We start from the raw sequence: 20,378 nt of genomic DNA, 5'->3' as shown, positions 1-20,378 counted from the left end.
ATCCGAGAACAAAACACTTCTCAGAATTAAGGGGGTTGCGAAGAGAAAGAGGTCAATGAATATTAACACAATAAAGGAGAAACAAACGTGACCTGCACACTCTTCCGACTATTATCTGTGAACTTTAGTGCGACTCAACAGCAGGATACAGAACCACAGATCCATACGAGTGTGTGTGTGTGTGTGCTCAAAGAATCAAAACAAGAGAGAAACCAAAAATAATCCCAAAGATAAGCTAACCAAAGTTATTCACATTATAATAAAGGCTGTTGTTGGACTCTACTCTTGCGACCTCTTGTGGACACACAGTTGCACTGCTGCTTTCATTTCTCCCATCCTTGCATTTCTAAAAGTATGAAGTATCTTTAGTGGATATCACATCCTTCATGACCAAACAATTGCCAATACTTTTTAATACATGTCACAAACACAAAAGCCCTATTTATGTTCAAAAGGAAAAGAAATGTCTAATTATTTTTTCTATTAATTGTGTAAAAATGGTAAAACATCAATGGAACTACATGATGATATGTCTTAACTACCTGAGAACATTAATGATATATGTTTAATATTAAAAAGGAGGAAGGATAATTAAGGAATTTAGAAACTGGGTTCATAATAGTGTGAAAAACAAACAAAATAAACAGAGAATGTATTTTATGACTTCGCTCCTTTACTGAACACCAGTATTACACAACTGAAGATTTTACACTGTCTGACACAAATTAAGTTATGGAGTGAATAAATATACATTTTTAGAAATAAGCCTGTTCCCTTACATGGTTCATTATTTTGTCTACAAGAAGACCCAATTTTTAATAATGTAGCGTTTTATTTTTTTAACATCCAAAACATGTTTTATCCCTGTATCTGTGCAGCTTTTCCAGGGATGCACCGAAATTAAAATTCTTGGCCTAAAAAGAGGCCGAAAAGCGAAACACCGATGAAAAATTATGCCAATTATTAGTACCATTGTATTTATGGCTATGACTGTGTATTAACTTTACTAAAATCAAGGCATTGCAATTGCATAAATTAATATTAAAGTTTCAAAGAATAAATCAATTTCAAATTATGCATATATTTATTTAGCACATTGCAACAAAGCACAGTATAAAATAAAATTCAAACTAAAATGTTTAACTCATGTGTACATTAAATAATAATGTACAGGCCTGCAGAAAGGTTATAAAATTAAATGTTCTCTCATAAAAACAGTGCATTTTAAATTAAATTTTTCTCTGTAGGACTACAACATAATAGTGCATCAAAACACTGTTAACTGTAGAACTTTAACAACAACAAACGCTCCTAGAACTGCAGATGTGCAAAGTGGATAATAAATATGTTTCTGTTTGCGTCATCACAACATTTTGGCCGTATTGTCTCGGTGATAAAAGTCTTTCCCTTTTTCTAGAAATCAAAATGTTAAATTCACAGGATTTTCCCAGAACTTTATTGCACATTTTAGTACAGCACATAATAAACAATTCAGTGTAACATACATCAATACAAAATGATGTTTATGAGGGATTCATTCAATAATATGAACCGATAATGTCAGAATGTTTAATCAAATTATGATGGCCTCGTCTATTAGTTGCTCTAACTGATGTTTTTATTAGAAGTAAAATGCCGTTTAAATGCCATTTTCTTTTTCAGCAGTTTAGTCGTCCTGTTTCTCTGCAACCGTGGTCCGTTTATAAGGAACTTCTAATAAAACAGTGTTTATTAGATCACATGAGCTCATCTGTGAATCTCCACCACATAACAAATTTACAGAACATTTACAGTGGACATTCTCAGAGCTATTTGGTTAGCCTAAGATCAAATCATCACAACTTGACCGTTCCACCATAGGGTCTGAGCTTGTGTGGTTTGGCCGCTTTAGTAAATTAAAGGATTAGTTCACTTTTAAATAAACTTTTGCTGATAGTTTCCTCACCCCCATGTCATCCAAGATGTCCATGTCTTTCTTTCTGCAGTCGGAAAGAAATGAAGGTTTTGGATGAAAACAGTCCAGGGTTTTTCTCCATATAATGGACTTCAATGGGCTCCAAACGGTTCAAATGACAGTTTCAGTGCAGCTTTAAACGACACCAGATGATGAATAAGGGTCTGATCTAGACAAACCATCAGTTTCTGAGAGAAACCCAGCAGTATTTATGCTATTATTTTACCTCTTATCAGACGAACGTGATCATCTCTGAGCTCAGACATAACTTCCGCTAAGTGAGGTCAAAATACGAGCGTGGTCATAGATATATCGACTGTAGATGCCTCATTCTACTGATCCGTGCAGGCGCTAATGAGGCATCTACGTATATATCTATGACCAGGCTCGTATTTTGACCTCACTAAGCGGAAGTTATGTCTGAGCTCAGAGATGATCACGTTCGTCTGATAAGAGGTAAAATAATAGCATAAATACTGCTGGGTTTCTCTCAGAAACTGATGGTTTGGCTAGATCAGACCCTTATTCATCATCTGGTGTCGTTTAAACAGTCATTTGAACCGTTTGGAGCCCATTGAAGTCCATTATATGGAGAAAAACCCTGGACTGTTTTCATCCAAAACCTTCATTTCTTTTCGACTGCAGAAAGAAAGACATGGACATCTTGGATGACATGGGGGTGAGGAAATTATCAGGAAAAGTTTATTTAAAAGTGAACTAATCCTTTAAGTCACTGAATTGTATTAGCAATAAAGGAGACGTGTATATATATATGCACAGGCCACTCCTTGATTGTGGAGTTGATCAGACTGTGGGTGTATAGAGGCAAACCTCAGACTGTGGGTGTATAGAGGCAAACCTCAGACTGTGGGTCTATAGAGGCAAACCTCAGACTGTGGGTCTATAGAGGCAAACCTCAGACTGTGGCCTGGCTCTCCTGCGGGTCATCTTCCTCCAGCAGGCTGTAGGACGCATGGCTCTGGAAGGGTCTCTGCAGAGGGTGGCACAGGAGTTTGGCCATGCAGTTGTGCAGCTCAATAGCAGGACCACAGAGTGAAACCTCAAACCGATAACACACGCCCTTAAGGTCCAGCTCGCTGAAGGAGGAATACACGTCCTGGAGACAGACACAAAGGTTCAGAACCACACACACAAACAGGCTCAAAACAACGGGAGTTAGGAAGCTCAAACCTTCCAGCTAGGGTCCTCCGTCTGCTCTTCAGCGCCATTATGAAGATGCACAACATCAAAGAAGAAATATGGAGACTGCAGCATTTTCTGGAAGATTAGAGAAGATTAGAGACATGCAGGATTGTGTTTACAGACAGTCATGATGGGGGTGCTGCTCTATAATAACACTTTCTCATTGGTTTGTTTTTTCCTGCATATTTTCACACCTGCCTTGTTTGGTCCGGATTTTCGGACTTTTCAGTTTGGTTCGAATCAAAATGGCAGGTGTGAAATCTCCCCGTTCCACGGGCCGGATCAAACAGATTAAATGTGGTCCGACGAAAAGAGGTCGTCTCGGTCCGGATCAAACTGAACAAAGCTTCGGTTCGTTTCAGCATTTTCTGTACGGTTCGGACTTTCAGAGCATTTACAGGAAGTTCCTGTTTATGTTTAAATATTATAATGTTATTTTTAAATTCAATCTAGGCTACATTGATTATGAAAAGTGAAAAGATGCGCAATCTGCCAGAAGACAGAAGGTCAGAAATAATTTTGAAAGACGTTTTGTATGATTTTGCTTAGAAAGCCTTTCTTTAAAGTGATTTTCGTTCTGTATAAATTGTATTTTAATCAACGTTTAATCAGATAATTGCCTGAATTTAATAAATAAGAAGCAAATAGTCTATAGCAGACAATAATCACATGCTTTGAACTGGAGCGTCTCAAATAAACCCAAACTCAGCAGGACTCGTCTCACAAACATGAGAAATATGTGAATATAAAGCTTGAAATGTCCACTTTTAAACCTAATGAAAAGAAAATAGTCCAGCAGTGCGACTGTTCTCTAGTGGCGGCGATATGCGTCCGTTCATTCACTCTTGTCAAATACGCACATCCGCTTATAAACCAATCAGTGTCCAGATGCCGCCCACATGATGATGACGAGTGGACTCAAGTGTGTCATGTTCAGTTCTTTAGTGCGCTCGCATGATGGCAATGTAGACCAAACCAAAACTATGTATCAAAACATGAACTTCGGTTCGGACCTTAGTGCGGACTTTCAGGTGTGAAAACGCCCTTAGATTTGGTGAACAAAAGTTCTTTAACCCTAAAGCCATCTTCTGGACAAATGAGGGCACGCACGCACGCACGCACGCACGCACGCACGCACGCACGCACACATGCAAAATATGGTAATTTTAGAGGTAAATAAATTCATTAATAAAAAGGCATAAATTGATAGAATTTATTTGATCAAAGATGGTGATATAACATTTATTAAAAAAAAAATTGGAATCACAACTGAGACCTTCGTGCCCAAATGTGTCCACGAGGGCGGAATTAAGGGCTGTTACTCGGGGGGGTTAAAGGGATCTGATTATGCTCTTGAGTAATTTTGCTTTTTGAGCATGAAAAAGGTCTGCAAAGTTATAAATAATCGCACCCAAGGCATAATAAAGGGTCGGTGTGGTTGAGTTATTAGTGGGTTGAAACTCGCGGTTATTGTAAGGGGCGTGACATTTTCACGCAAGTCCAGCTGACCAATCAGAGCAGTTTGCACTTCAGAAAGAAGGGCTTCATAGAGACAGGAACTAAACGGAGCGTTACTGAGAGACTGGGAAGAGAGGAGACGCAACAATATGTGAAAATGTTTGTTAAAGGTGCTGTATGTAAGTTTTTGCCTCCTAAAGCATAAAAATACCATATGTTTGCATATACTTACGAAAAACAACTCAACAGCCATGTGCGTTCGGTGTGGGAATGGAAACTAAAGTGGGAACTAAAACGGTTGCATTTGCGACCAAAAATATTAATTTGCGAGTGATAATTTTGCTGAGATCGCCATTGGCCACCATTCTTGTTGTGTGTTGACGTAATAAAATGAGACGACGCGCAGCAAAGTTACAGAGGAAAAAACTTCACTGAGTCGGAGCGGCAAAATACGTGTCAGAAACGGATGTCAAAACGGAAAATATCAAGCTTTTTCAAAGCCCTCATCTCTATCAAGCACCAACACTGACGGCCGGAGAGAGAGATAGAGCGACAGAGACTGTCAATGAATGAATATCCAAATACTCTACTTGTAAAAGTGCAGGAAGGCTGTGTGGACGCCAACTAATCAGTAACAATTCTAGTTTTTAATTGATACTGATATGAATTCTTATTCTCAACATGTTTAAAACTTTTTTCTTCGGGTTCTAATTTGCCAAATTTACCAAATTAACAAAAGGAAGGAAAGTCAAGTAAAATGTAGGAGCGTTTTAGTGAAGTAGTTTAACAAGACGAATCAAGTGTTGGGCCGCCTATGTGATGTGTAACAGTGTGAAGCGCTCTATGTTTATGACAATAAATTAATAAAGCCTATAGTGGAGAAAACTGCGAGAGTCGCTCTGTGTGTGTGTGTGTTTGTGTGTGTGTGTGTGTGGTGTTGTTAAAATGTTAAGAGGCGCATAGATTTAAGTTGTTTCAGTTCTACACAGGCAAAAAAAGACAATTTTTTTTTTTTTTTACTTAACCTGTTGTCTTAATGAGAAAGAATGGAAGAAGCCAAAAATGAAATTCAGCACCGCCCATATAATTGCACATGAAAAATTAAAATGCGTTTATTTTTTTGTGGCACTTGAAAAAATAAGTTTTTCCCTTATTGGAGCCAATGGCTCCTTAATTTATATTTTTGTCTGGAGCCCTGATACCGTAACGTGCTTATTTGAGGAATCCGTTTATAATAGGCTCGCGAGTCTGACAGCTGTCAATCAACCCGTCACTGCGGGTCTCAGGTGCTCCGCCCTCCGCTCAGCCCCGCCCTCGGTTCATCCCTCTGTCTCCGCCCACTTTTCCAGCATTTTTTAAATATTGCCAGTGGGTGGAGTTAAGCTCAGAGCTGGAGTTTAGTTACCCTTTAACAAGCTCGTTCCTGTCCTCAAACTGGCAACCCGCTCACTTTTTTCTCGCATTTGCGAGTTTATATATCGCAATTCTGACTTCTTTTCTAAGAATTGTGAGATAAACTTGCAATTGCGAGTTATGATAATATGATAACTCCGTTTCATTAATTAAAGGTGCACTATGTAACTCTTCCGACCGCTAGAGGTTGCACGCGTGTACCGAACGGTTTCCGAGTGCAATCTTTAACAGTTAACTTGTTTTAAGCGCGGAACACACTTCAATCTGAGTTCCCACACGAACATATGAAGTATTCAGTCCATTTTACCACAAAATTCAAACGATAAATGCCGGTTTGACGCTCTATGTGGCGTGACTGATCACAGTTCAAGCGGCCGCGCGATCATCTGTGAGCGCAATCGACCTTTTCTTCCTAAAGAATAAACATGAATGAACATCTGAAGGTATGCTGAGGATACATCACAACTCACTATCACGTATCATATGTGGTGTAATCGCTAAATCAGTGTTTCAACGGCGGTGAGACGTCAATATAACGGCTGTAAACTAGCTAAACAATGTCATGTAGCATCACATTTACCTCAGTGTCCACAGAATTATATTCACTACTAGAGAATTTAACTCTTTCACTAAATATATGCACTATATTAGCCGTTATATTCATTATATTCTACTCAACCTGTTAGTGATGTCTTGATTATTTCATGTATTTTTAAATACATTTTTTTTTAAATTGTAAAACTGCTGTACCGAACCGTGACTTCAAAACCGAGGTACGTGATCAGACGTAGGCTACAGTTCAGTGTCCTTTGCATTACGTTACATTTCATTTGAAGAAGACGTGATGAAATGTGTGCGCATACACGCTGCTGATTATTGTTTAGAGCACTAGAGTATATAGATCCATAAAAAACGTAACCCTCTATGGTACGGTGTTGTCTCCAGGCAACATAGTCTATTCTAGTTAATTTTTAATACAATGAAACACCAAGTTATTGGTCAAACCTATTTTAGGGAAGAAGAACTCAAATACTAATCAATGAAAGTGCAAACAATTGGTCACATGACCCACAGGGGTCCATTTTGTGTCCTGTTTCAGTGCACAGGTCACATGGCTCCACATTTTCTCCAATGAAAAGTGCATTTTTCGCCAGTTTCCGTCCAGTTAATCACCCACAAAAATATTAGTCACCTTCACTGGTGAGTACAGAAGTATTTTCAAGAACTTTACATTATATATCATCAAATGTTTTAGAGTAAATAACAAAAAACTGTGTGTTGCCTCAAGGCAACATTGTACTATAATGGAATCCAGGCCACAAATCCAGGCCAAAATCCAGGAATCCAGGTCAAAAAAACCTAAAATATTGTGAAATATTATTACACGATGTTCTTTGTAACTTTTTATGAATCAAAGAATAAAAAAAAAAGAAAAGAGCATCACATAACATACAAGAGCTGCAAGTAATTTTCTCTTTGCCTTTTGTTGTTTGATTCACATTAATGGCTCAATCGTCAGCAGGTTTATTAGATGCTGCCCCTTTAAGACCAAAATGGAGATCTAATCATTTCATTCTCCCATTGATTTCTCCCAACTATTTACGGCCATTTAAGATACATTTGTGTTTAAGTGAATACTCTCCATGCCGGTCATTTTGAGATATAGGCTATTTGTTGTGTATTTGATGGTTTAGTCGCGCAAGTCGGTTCGTTTCGCAGCGTGCGCGCGCACACATACACACACACATACCCCCGCCTTGAACTTGGAAACGGCGCCTATTGCGCGGATTATTGTGCTTTTAATTTTATCAAACACGTCCTGCAATTTAGCCATAGTGGAGAGAGCATTTGACACCAATCACGGATTGTGCTGAATCTGACGTTTAATGCATGTTTGAGGAGAAATGACAGCGCGCGCTGTGAAGGGAAGGAAGTTGCGCTAGACGGAACGCGGGTATAGTTTATAATAGTTTTACCTCATATCTTCTTTTCATAATCCTTGGGGAAAATAAAAATAAAGCGAAAATAAGATTAATATCACAGCCCTAAAATGTAAGCAGACTACATTTTTGTTTAGTTCTCTGGCAATCGTCAATCTCGCTCTCTCTCTCTTTTACAGTGTGTTAGTGAATGTCGTGATATTACTGATCATGTGAAGATTTTGCAGCGGCGCTGAAAATCCAGCGGTGGCGCTGTGAATACATTGTAGGGGAAACACTGGACTTCATAGAACAAGGAAATCCTCAAGCCGTTTTTAGGACAGTGAAAACAGCGGAATACAGATCAGTAAATTGTGTGAAAAATACCGTGTTTTTTTACACGCGAAACATGAACACGTTATATTGCACACTGTAAACACAATCAAAGCTTCAAAAACACAGGAAAAACGGGACCTTTAACTTTGTCCGTTGTGGTACAATGTTGCTCTGGCCTAAAGTCTAATCGTGAAACTACAGAACTTGTAAATTATCCGTGGCGGGCCTCATATAATATATTTAATAGACACACAGCGGCCGTTTGAAATTCACCCCCGGGCCGCATTTGGACACCCCTGTTGTAGAGCAATGGCTCAAACTGACTTACTTTGACAGGCTCTGGAGGATTGAACTGAAGCGTGCCAGCGTGCCGGCTAAAGATGAGGAGAGTCCGAACTACGAAAGGAGGCGGGATGGTCTGGATGTTCTCCATCTGAGGAAGTTCAATTTTCGCCAAACTACAACCGAAAGAAATTATACAATTAAAGGGTTAGTTCACCCAAAAATGAAAATTGTGTCATTAATTCCTCACCCTCATGTGGTTGGACACCCGTCAGACCTCCGTTCATCTTCAGACACAAATGAAGATATTTTAGTGTAAAGCTGATGCTGAGAAAGGCTTCAGATAGGCCTCCATTGGCATTCAGTACATTTACACTCACAAGACCCAGAAAAGGCACTAAAAACGTCGTTACAAAGTCCATCTCACCACAGTGACTCTACAATAATTTTACGATGCAATAGTTTTTGTGCGCAAAAAAAAAATCAAAATAACGCCTTTATCCAGCTTGTTCTTGTCTTCCGTGTGTGTCTCCACGACGCATGCGTGAGAATATGAGCAGATCCGGCGTTCGGGAATCCATGAAATGCCACTTTAGCCCCATTTTGAGAACTACGAGACCTAAAGCACGATCAGTGTAGAATTCAACAGCTGAGATACGCGCGTCTTCCTCTGCTCGTAAACAAATCTCTTCTGGGTCATGTGTCCGAACGCCGGATCTGCTCATATTCTCACGCATGCGTCGTGGAGACACACACGGAAGACAAGAACAAGCTGGATAAAGGCGTTATTTTGATTTTTTTTTGCGCACAAAAACTATTTTGTGACTTTGTAACGACGTTTTTAGTGCCTTTTATGGGTCTTGTGAGTGTAAATGTACTGAATGCCAATGGAGGCCTATCTGAAGCCTTTCTCAGCATCAGCTTTACACTAAAATATCTTCATTTGTGTCTGAAGATGAACGGAGGTCTGACGGGTGTCCAACCACATGAGGGTGAGGAATTAATGACAGAATTTTCATTTTTGGGTGAACTAACCCTTTAAATGAAGGCATTTCAACCTGTAGAAGTCAAATGATCAAACACAAGACCTAAAATACTTACATAACATTGAGGAGATCTTCCAGATCTACAGGTAACAGTTAAAGAAACGATTAGTATGATCAGGATTGAAGGAACACGCCACTATTCTCCGACTCCTCTAGAGTTAATCAGTTGAGTTTGAGCGTTTTGAGCCGATCTCCGGGTCTACACTGTTAGCATAGCTTAGCATAGATCATTGAATCTGATTAGACCGTTAGCATCTGGCTCAATGTTCCTCTGGGCCGGCATCAGAACGGGCCTGACTCTAAAGGATACTGAAGGACTCGCAGACGTTGGTCTCCAGGTCGTACAGACAGCTGCACAGCTCCCGCGGGTCAGAGGTGAAGCCTGATAACTGTGGGAAACAACAATGGCAAGCACTGAAATTAAATATATAAATAAAAATATTAGATGAAAAATGTAAACTAAAACAAATGGAAATGTTGCCAAGACATGATGTCTGAAATACAATAAATGCAAATGACAAAATAACATTTAAAGGGTTAGTTCACCCAAAAATGTAAATTGTGTCATTAATGACTGAGCCTCATGTGGTTGGACACCCGTCAGACCTCCGTTCATCTTCAGACACAAATGAAGATATTTTAGTGTAAATCTGATGCTCTGAAAGGCCTCCATTGGCTCAACTTTACACTCTCAAGACCCTTAAAAGACACTAAAGACTAAAGTTACAAAGTCCATCTCACTACAGTGGTTCTAAAATAACTTTATGAATCTGCGACAATAGTTTTTGTGCGCAAAAAAACCCTAAATAACGACTTATATAGTGATGACGATTTCAAAACAAAGCATCATGAAGCTTCGAAGCGTTATGAATCAGTGAGTCGAATCAGCAGTTCAGAGCGTTATGAATCAGTGAGTCGATTCAGCTGTTCAGAGCGTTATGAATCAGTGAGTCGAATGATGATTCGGATCGCGTGTCAAACCGCCAAACTGCTGAAATTTGGCGATTCAAACCGCTGAATCGACTCACTGATTCATAACACTCTGAACCGCTGAATCGACTCACTGATTCATAACACTCTGAACCGCTGAATCGACTCACTGATTCATAACGCTCTGAACTGCTGAATCGACTCACTGATTCATAACGCTCTGAACCGCTGAATCGACTCACTGATTCATAACGCTTCGAAGCTTCATGATGCTTTGTTTTGAAATAGTCATCACTATGCAAGTCGTTATTTAGGGTTTTTTTGCGCACAAAAACTATTGTCGGCGATTCATAAAGTTATTGTAGAGCCGCTGTAGTGAGATGGACTTTGTAACGACATCTTTAGTGCCTTTTAAGGGTCTTGAGAGTGTAACGTGCCATTGAGCCAATGGAGGACTTTCAGAGCATCAGATTTACACTAAAATATCTTCATTTCTGTTCTGAAGATGAACGGAGGTCTGACGGGTGTCGAACGACATGAGGGTAAGTAATTAATGACAGAATTTTCATTTTTGGGTGAACTAACCCTTTAACCTGTTCAGTGTCACTGGCCCACTGGTAAAACAGTAATATCCTAAACTAATCTTGACCAACTATACATCATTTGAAAGCGTACAGTCTCTAGTTTTCATATTTGGTGATTGTTTTTCAAAATAAAATGGCAACAAGAATATTTTCATACTCGTAAGGCGTGTTCAGACCTTTGAAATGGCGGAAAAATCATGAAGGATTGGTAGAAACCGGTTGGTTTTCATGCCAAGAGTTTAAAAGATAACATCCATTAATTCTTTTGAGAAAACAAGGCCTGAAAATATTTTAAATATAAAGAACAGAACATCAGATTCTCCGTTTGTGATGTGGCGGCGAGCTAAAATGCACATACGTGTTCTTTTTATGCGTTTATTAGAGGTTGAATTCATATCAAACTTCCCATAGTACTTCTGAATACGATGTCTACTTCATAAATTGTATGGAAATATATGGATCAGATCACTATGGAAGTGGAGTCGCCCTCATATGGTCAGTAATGGAGCTGGTCATCTAGTGGAAGCGTTTGGTACTGCGCCCTAACTAAATTTCACTGAAAGCTAATTTTTTGAGATATCAACCTAAAATTAGATTTTTTTGGCTTTGGTTTTCTTGCAATTTTCAAGAGTCCAAAATGTTTTGTAAAATATATATTTTATATAAAATAATATATAAACTTTTAAAACTTTTTTTAAAAGGTTCTAAAAGGACATAAAAAGGTCATATTCCTCCCTTCTTGGACACATGATCCAGACTAAACTCTTTTCTCCAGTATTTTCTGTAATCTAGTGTTTACGGCCCAAACTGTCTGCAGGGTGCTAGAGCTCACAGGGCCTGAGTTACACACTTTCAACAATTCATTTATAACCAAAAAAAAACATTTTTGGGGGTGGGGGTATTAGTCCTCACAATAATTGTTTGTTAAAATCGGTATCAGCCCCCAAAAATCATATCGGTGCATCCCTAATTAATAGAGACGCATCATAATCTGAAGGCCACGCCCACCGGGGGGGAAACAATCAAACCGTCTCCATTGGTCCTCTTTACCTTGATACATTTTTTTTTTTACATCTTTTGTGTCAATTTCATACATTTTATAAAAATGTATTATAATAAGACACAATAGGGCTGTTACCAATCAAATTAAATCATATCTTTGCAGAGCAGAGGAAACACAGAAGCTGCATCTGAAGTGGCATTTAGATCATTTACACAGCTCAGAAGTGACAAATGAATAACATGCAGTTATGGGTAAACAATGTTTTGATGTTTAAAACATAAAATGTTGAATAATATTGATATTTGAAATTATTTAAAACATGAAAAGATACTTTAACTGTGAAATAAAACCGCCAGTAAGTGGCAGCAAGTCACGTTTAACGAGTGAGTCATTGAGATTCAAACAATTCAATAAGCTGATTCATTCAAGGAACGAAGCATCTTAATCTATATTAGTCATTGAATCATTGATTCAATTGATTCGTTCAATAAGCTGATTCATTCAAGGAATGAAGCATCTTAATCTATATTAGTCATTGAATCATTGATTCAATTGAATCGTTCAATAAGCTGATTCATTCAAGGAACGAAGCATCTTAATCTATATTAGTCATTGAATCATTGATTCAATTGATTCGTTCAATAAGCTGATTCATTCAAGGAATGAAGCATCTTAATCTATATTAGTCATTGAATCATTGATTCAATTGAATCGTTCAATAAGCTGATTCATTCAAGGAACGAAGCATCTTAATCTATATTAGTCATTGAATCATTGATTCAATTGATTCGTTCAATAAGCTGATTCATTCAAGGAATGAAGCATCTTAATCTATATTAGTCATTGAATCATCGATTCAATAGATTCGTTCAATAAGCTGATTCATTGAGTATGAAAACACCTGTGTTTTGCTCAGAGACGCAGATTCAGTGCTGTGTCTTTGTTTTGAACTATTTTTCGGTGGCGAAATAGAGCAAAAACAGGCAATATGGAAGTCTAAACTTTAAGTCACTTAATATTAACTTCTTGTTTAGTAAACTTGCATAAAATCAATATCACATTTGAAAAACTGCAATCTTTGTGTGATATCTTATTAACTATATTATATGATATAAATATAGCACGCAGTGAGACTAGTCTAATCACGTGATGTGTGTGTGCACTCTTTGGGTGTGTGTGAGGGATATACTCGATAATGTCAGATCGCACATCGTTAAAACAACAATTACGATATATATCGCACACCCCTATCTGGAATATTTTAATACTTCTGACTGAATGAACAGACCCAGACTAAAGCGAGTGTGAATGTGTCAGTTTAATTGCAGAAGTGTTTAAATGGCGGACAGTACTTAAGTATTTTTACTTTCCAAGTCATTTTATTTTTCAAGTATATGTACTTTATCAGTGTTCTTCTTAGGGCTGCGCAATATATCAAAATTATCGCAAATGTACATATCGCAAGGGTACGCAATATCTGATGATTTTAATAGGCTACTTCAACATTGTGAAAAGTTTTAGGTTGATGCATATATCAGAGAATAGACTGAGCCCACGACTGTTACTTATGTGACTAGCTTGACGTTAAAATTAGTTATTAAACGCAATAACTTGTGAAAAACAACTCCTTGCCATCTCACGCTGTCTGACACACACACACCGAAACGTGCGCACAAGCCGTTCTTTTTTCGTGTCTTGTTTCACACTCGAACTGTCAAATACACACAGTTATGGTTTGATGAGTATTCATGTAATCGCTTATGCTTTAAGTGAAGGATATCAGTTGGGGAAAGAAATAGATTTTACACACTTAAAGCAATATCGTATCGCATATCGAATATCGCATTATTTAACAAGGATATCGCATTTTTCTTCAATATCGCACAGCCCTAGTTCTTCTTTGGAAAACTTTTACTTCACAACCTTCCAAAACATAATATTGTACTTTTTTTACTGCACTATGTTTTATATTGAATATCATTTAATACCTAATTGCATTAAAAATGTAGTATTGTATACTTTTACTCAAGTAAAAGGACAGGGTTCCCGCTCTTTTTCAGCAGCCATTTTCCAGGACATTTTCAATTTTACTACGGCGGGAATAAAAGACAAGGATCATGCCAAATATTGTCTTTAAAAGCCGTCCAGTTTATCGCCATTGCTTAACAATCCAGCATTTTTCAACATGAGCTCTTAATCACACATAATGACTATGGAAGCTTGTTTACACCACAGAATAGAAAGAAAAGGTTATTGTGACTTATCTCGCTATTCTGACTTTCTCGCAATTACGAGTTTACATATTTGTGATATAAACGCAAAACTTGTTGCAATTCTTTTTTCCTCAGAATTGGACTTTTTAACTTGCAATTGCAGTTTAGATCTCACAACTCTGAGAAAAGAAGTCAGAATTGCAAGATATAAACTCGCAACTGCGCAAAAAAGTCAATTGTGAAGAAAAGGTCAGAATTGGGAGTTTATAATCACGCAATTCTGACTTTATAACACACAAATGTGACTTTATATCAAAATGATGTGATTGGTATGCAGCTTACGAGTTAATATTCACTGCATACATTTGAGCCGTTAATAGTGTTAGCTATTAAACATTATTATTCAAATACTACTCACACACATCAAACTCCGCAATCCTGAACATGTGCTTTCTGCAGCTAGCGCTAATCGTTTGGGCCAACAACAAGATTTTCCAGGACATTTTACTTTTTCTCTAATTTTCCATGTGTTTTCCAGAACTGGAAAATTTGTCATCAATTTTCCAGGTTTTCCAGGACGAGTGGGAACCACAGTGGGAGTACAAGTAAAAAAAGTACTATATTTTTAATGTGATTAAGTATTCAAGGCAAAAAAACAACTTTTATTTATGAAATGTAGTGCAGTAAAAAGTATGACATTATAAATGATGCTTTGGAATGTAATTAAATAAAAGTTTTCCAAAGAAAAACACTGCTCAAATATATCCTTGATAAATGTAGTGTGTCCACTCACCCACATGGCATCATCATTCACCACCACCAGCGCGAACTCGTGCCTTTTGTCAATCTTGTGCTTGGTTCTCACAAACATCTCAATCATTTTCTGTGAAATATTTAAGGCGTTCGTCTTGGATCTGAAAATGCAAAACATTTACATAAATAAATAAATACATCTGTCACTACCGTTCAAAAGTTCCAGAATGGTAAGATTAAGATCAGAAATATTTTTACAATCTAAGATAACTGTTTTCTATCAGGCATAACATTATGACCGCTGAATAACACTGATGATCTCTGTTAGTGGGTGGGATATATTCGGCAGCAAGTGAACATGTTGTCCTCAGAGTTGATGTGTTAGAAGCAGGAAAAATGGGCAAGCGTAAGGATTTGTGCGACTTTGACAAGGGCCAGATTGTGACGGATAGAAGACTGGGTCAGAACATCTCCAGAACTGCAGCTCTTGTGGGCTGTTCCCGCTCTGCCTATTCACGCGCTTGTCCGGATTTTTGTGTGTGTGTTGTAAATATAATTTATTCTGAAGAAATATTCTCAACAGTGTTCAATCAGCTTTGACATATTTAAATCTGCATATCTTTGCTATTTTGACCTTTTATAAAGGGCATTTTTTTAGGCTATGCTTCAGCTTTCAGTTTATATTTTTAAATTTGATCTATAAATTAAATTAGAATAATAAGACATTTTAGGGCTGTTAGCAATCAACTTAAATAATTTACACTGAAAAATTACAACTGCATTAAAACATTTTATGAGATTGTTTTAAATAGTTTTGAATATACAAAAAAGAAAAGTTGGAAAGAATGTTTAAACATGAAAGTAAACCAGGAGGTGACCGTTTTAATGAGCGAGTCATTGAGTCGATTCGATGTTAATTTCATTGTCAATATTTTAATCAACAACATTTTTCACAGACAAAAACGAGACGAAAATCAAAACCAGCTTTGAATGACAAAAACTATGACTAATATCTATTGTCATTTTCGGTCTTAAAGTGACAGCAGTCCATTAACCTGCTAACATTTGTGCTCTTAATATTAATCAAACAACAAAAGACAGAGAAAATCACCTCTTTAGTTTTAATAAGGATTCATTATATTTATTATACATTAATTATTTAATCTATAAGGAATGTTGTTATAAAGAATGCATATCATTCATTGTGTTCTTCTTTAGGAGGAGTAGTTTTATTTCATTGTTACATAATATTTGTTTATATGTCACAGCGGTTAAATCTGTGTCTGTATTGCATGTTTAAACTTTAATATCATTCATATTAATAGGTTAATACAGTAGTTATGTTTTCTCCAGGAGTATATAATGGGTTTGGACATTTTAGAGAAATTCTTAATGCATTACACTTTAACTAAACCCATTACATTTTGTTTGTGAGTGTGTGTGTGTGTGTGTGTGTGTGTGTGTGTGTGTGTGTGTGTGTGTGTGTGTCTGAGTATAGTGTAGAGAACAAGTTCTAACATCCTGTTAAGTTGTCTGATTAGTATTTTTCTTTATATATATATATATATATATATATAAAAGATTTATAGATTTATTGTAGCAACCTGTGCACTTTCTGAAGATTTTTTGCACTCTGAATTTGCACTGTCAGTTCTGTTTTTGAATAAAGGATTGGAAATCAATGCTTTTTAAAAAAAAATCTGATTCATCGGAAAAATAATCGACAGATTAATCGATTATTAAAATAATCGTTAGTTGCAGCCCTAGTCATCTCCAGAGCCACTGAGAGTAACTTTATGAGCATTTTACCGTTTCATTTGAGAAAAACTACCGTCATCAACACAAAGCAACTCAAATTCACGTCAAAATAAAAGTTCGGCTAACTTGACAAATAAATCACAGTTGTACAGTAGAATTTAGATACGTCTCAATGTAATAATAATAATAACACTAATGTAATACAAAAATAAAGTTTTGATAATTTATTAATAAATAAAAAATGTCTTCATGTTTTAATTTTAACCATGTAAAGCTCAGCTGTGCAGCACTTTGTTTGACAAAAACAGTTTAATGAAATTAAAAGATAATTAAAATGAATATCTTTTGTCTTCATTTGATTACCAGAAAATTCATAACACCTAATTTGTGGGAAATCTTTTCATAGAGATGAAATTAAAAAGAAAAAAATAATAATATGGTTGTTTTTATGAATTTAATTAAGTACCCTACTATTTACTATTAATTAGTTGCAGCTCTAAAATGTACCCATTGAAGGACTCCAGTTTTTGCACAGACATCTCCTCTGAAAGGTCCAAACAGATGATCTGTTGAAGAAAGATATGATGAATGACAAAAGTGTTTTCAGATGCAAATATTGTGCGGTTGTGTAGACTGGCACACGTACGACTCTCTCCGGGCAGTTGACCCGCGGTGCCCGCAGGTGCAGGTCTGCGGACGGGGGGGTGTGGGTGGGCATGGGCGGCTGAGCGGGTTTGGGTCGGTCCTTCACGGGCAGGCTGGCGGGGGGGTTTCCCGCCACAGGGGCAGTGATGGCGGGGGCAGAGAGCGGGGGGGCATCAGAGCTGGCAGCCTCGCCCTCTCCCTCCACTCGGCTGCCCACGGCCGGCTGCGGCACGGATGCCAGGCTGCTGCTGCTCAGGCTTCCGGTGCTGCTGCGCCGGTCCTCCGCACCCTCAGGATTGGACCGGGTTCTGGGTCTCAGGTCCATCATCCGCTCCTCTCCATCGGCCTGACCGGGCTCAGGGGTCTCCATAGCAACCTGACACCATCCCACACACACACACACACACACACACACACACACACACACACACACACACACACACACACACACACACACACACACACACACACACACACACACACACACACACACACACACACACACACACACACACACACACACACACACACACACACACACACACACACACACACACACACAGAAGAATAACCATTAAAACCAAACATACAGTGGCATGAAGAAGTGTGTGAACCGCTTGCAGAATCTGTGAAAATGGGAATAATTGTAACTAAATAAGAGGGATCATACAAAATACATGTTATTTTTTATTTATTGCTGTCCTGAGTAAGATATTTTACATAAAACATGTTTACATATAGTCCACAAGACAAAAAAAAATAGCTGAATTTATTTAAATAACCCTGATAAAAATTTTCTGAACCATTGATTCTCAGTGCTGTGTGTGTGTGTGTGTGTGTGTGTGTGTGTGTGTGTGTGTGTGTGTGTGTTTTTGTGTCGTTCCCTGGATGATCCACGGCTGTGTGTGTGTGTGTGTGTGTGTGTGTGTGTGTGTTTTTGTGTCGTTCCCTGGAAGATCCACGGCTGTGTGTGTGTGTGTGTGTGTGTGTGTGTGTTTTTGTGTCGTTCCCTGGAAGATCCACGGCTGTGTGTGTGTGTGTGTGTGTGTGTCGTTCCCTGGATGATCCACGGCTGTGTGTGTGTGTGTGTGTGTCGTTCCCTGGATGATCCACGGCTGTGTGTGTGTGTGTGTTTTTGTGTCGTTCCCTAGATGACCCACGGCTGTGTGTGTGTGTGTGTCGTTCCCTTGAAGATCCACGGCTGTGTGTGTGTGTGTGTTTTTGTGTCGTTCCCTAGATGACCCACGGCTGTGTGTGTGTGTGTGTCGTTCCCTGGATGATCCACGGCTGTGTGTGTGTGTGTGTGTGTGTGTGTCGTTCCCTGGATGATCCACGGCTGTGTGTGTGTGTGTGTGTCGTTCCCTGGATGATCCACGGCTGTGTGTGTGTGTGTGTGTGTGTCGTTCCCTGGATGATCCACGGCTGTGTGTGTGTGTGTATGTGTGTGTGTCGTTCCCTGGATGATCCACGGCTGTGTGTGTGTGTGTATGTGTGTGTGTCGTTCCCTGGATGATCCACGGCTGTGTGTGTGTGTGTGTGTGTGTTTTTGTGTCGTTCCCTGGATGATCCACGGCTGTGTGTGTGTGTGTGTGTGTCGTTCCCTGGATGATCCACGGCTGTGTGTGTGTGTGTGTGTGTGTGTCGTTCCCTGGATGATCCACGGCTGTTTTTTGTTTTGTGATGTTTCATCCGGGAGTGAAAACCTATTGAATTTGAAAATCAAGGTAAATTGTTCTTAATCTGTCTTCCGGGAAACATGCAAGTATCTTCTGTTGCTTCTGAAGGGCAGTACTAAATGAAAAAAATATATATTTAAACAAAATAAGAACAATTTGTACATCTTCATCCTGTTCAAAAGTTTTCACCCCCGGCTCTTAATGCGCCGTGTTTCCTTCTGGAGCTTCAGTGAATGTTTGAGCCTTTTTCAGTCGTTGTGTTTGAGTCCCTCAATCGTCCTCAGTGTGAAAAGATGATCTTAAAATCATACAGTCATTGCTGGAGAGGGTCAAATATGAAGAAGAGGCTGAAAACTGAAGAATGTGCAGCTGGAGGATTTTCCTGAAGAACATTGGGCAGTTTAACAGCTCAGGACAAACTATAAATAAAAAATAACATGCATTTTGTATGATCCCTCTTATTTAGTTACAATTATTCCCATTTTCACAGATTCTGCAAGCGGTTCACACACTTCTTCATGCCACTATATACTAATATACTGTACAATATACAGACTACTTTCATATTTAACATTTTAAACATATATATAAAAGCTAAAATTCTCAGATTTCGATAAAAACACAGTCGTAACATATTACATTTGTATTTTAAAATGGCTTATCTTAAAATAAAATATACGTTTATAATATATACGTCAGTGAATCAACATTCGCGATTTAACACATGTACAGACAAGCACCAGTAGAATAGCGATATAACGTAAAACAATAACTTACCGAGCATTCAACAAATATGAGTTTAGTAGAGAGAAAATGTATTTCACAGTATTATTATTCTTCAACACTTCCTCGTTCGCTTCTGTGTCGGCGACACTCAGAGGCGAGAGCTGAAGAGTGTCTCTGATCTCTGGCGCCTCTAGCGGACTGGAGAAGAAGCGTTGCTTGGTCGGTGCAACCATAGATATACATAATAAAGGCTTGGTATGCGTCTCAATCAGCTCCCTGGTTCAGTAGTCAGGGCACTGATCAGGATAGAAGACAATGGGCTGATCCCTGATCAGTGCCCTGACTACTGAAATAGGGAGCTGATATCTCGTCCGCGCTGCTGGACAATGGAGGTGGACGTCCGCACCTGGCGGCCATCTTGTCACAGTCGGCTCGCTCACTCGTAATCAGTGTTGGGGAAAGTTACTTTGAAAAAATGC

At 38.4% G+C, this 20,378-nt stretch overlaps 1 protein-coding gene across 5 annotated transcripts; it reads right to left on the bottom strand.

Moving 5' to 3' along the window:
• Window positions 1-1,068: 1,068 nt before the first annotated feature.
• Window positions 1,069-20,061, bottom strand: LOC307142784 (BRISC and BRCA1-A complex member 1-like). 5 transcript variants are annotated; one of them, XR_013818511.1, is made up of 10 exons: window positions 19,951-20,061; window positions 17,499-17,873; window positions 17,360-17,418; window positions 15,135-15,255; window positions 9,922-10,000; window positions 9,667-9,691; window positions 8,612-8,741; window positions 3,146-3,232; window positions 2,703-3,071; window positions 1,069-1,911 (listed from the first exon to the last, which is right to left on the bottom strand). XR_013818511.1 is itself a non-coding variant. In XM_079843887.1 (9 exons), exons 2-9 carry the CDS (start codon window positions 17,865-17,867, stop codon window positions 2,871-2,873), a joined length of 1,071 nt encoding a protein of 356 aa, XP_079700013.1. In that variant the 5' UTR covers window positions 17,868-17,873; window positions 19,951-20,050; the 3' UTR covers window positions 1,069-2,870. The 5 variants fall into 5 exon arrangements, 1 of the variants encoding a protein (XP_079700013.1); XR_013818512.1 differs by having other exon boundaries at window positions 1,070-2,044; window positions 2,628-3,071; window positions 19,951-20,049; XR_013818513.1 differs by having other exon boundaries at window positions 1,436-2,054; window positions 2,562-3,071; window positions 19,951-20,049.
• Window positions 20,062-20,378: the final 317 nt, after the last annotated feature.

Source organism: Gobio gobio, assembly GCF_949357685.1.
Source record: "Gobio gobio genome assembly, chromosome: 19".
Taxonomy (NCBI): Eukaryota; Metazoa; Chordata; class Actinopteri; order Cypriniformes; family Gobionidae; genus Gobio; species Gobio gobio.
Note: the sequence above shows the minus strand (reverse complement) of the source record. Positions and strands in the feature narration are given on the sequence as shown.

Coding starts and splice junctions, on each gene's coding strand:
- LOC307142784 (XM_079843887.1), bottom strand. CDS start 17,867: ATGGAGACCCCTGAGCCCGGTCAGGCCGATGGAGAGGAGCGGATGATG. Junction 9,692..9,921: donor CAACGTCTGCGAGTCCTTCA/GTATCCTTTAGA, acceptor TGTTACCTGTAG/ATCTGGAAGATCTCCTCAAT. Junction 3,233..8,611: donor ATCCTCCAGAGCCTGTCAAA/GTAAGTCAGTTT, acceptor CTAATCTTCCAG/AAAATGCTGCAGTCTCCATA.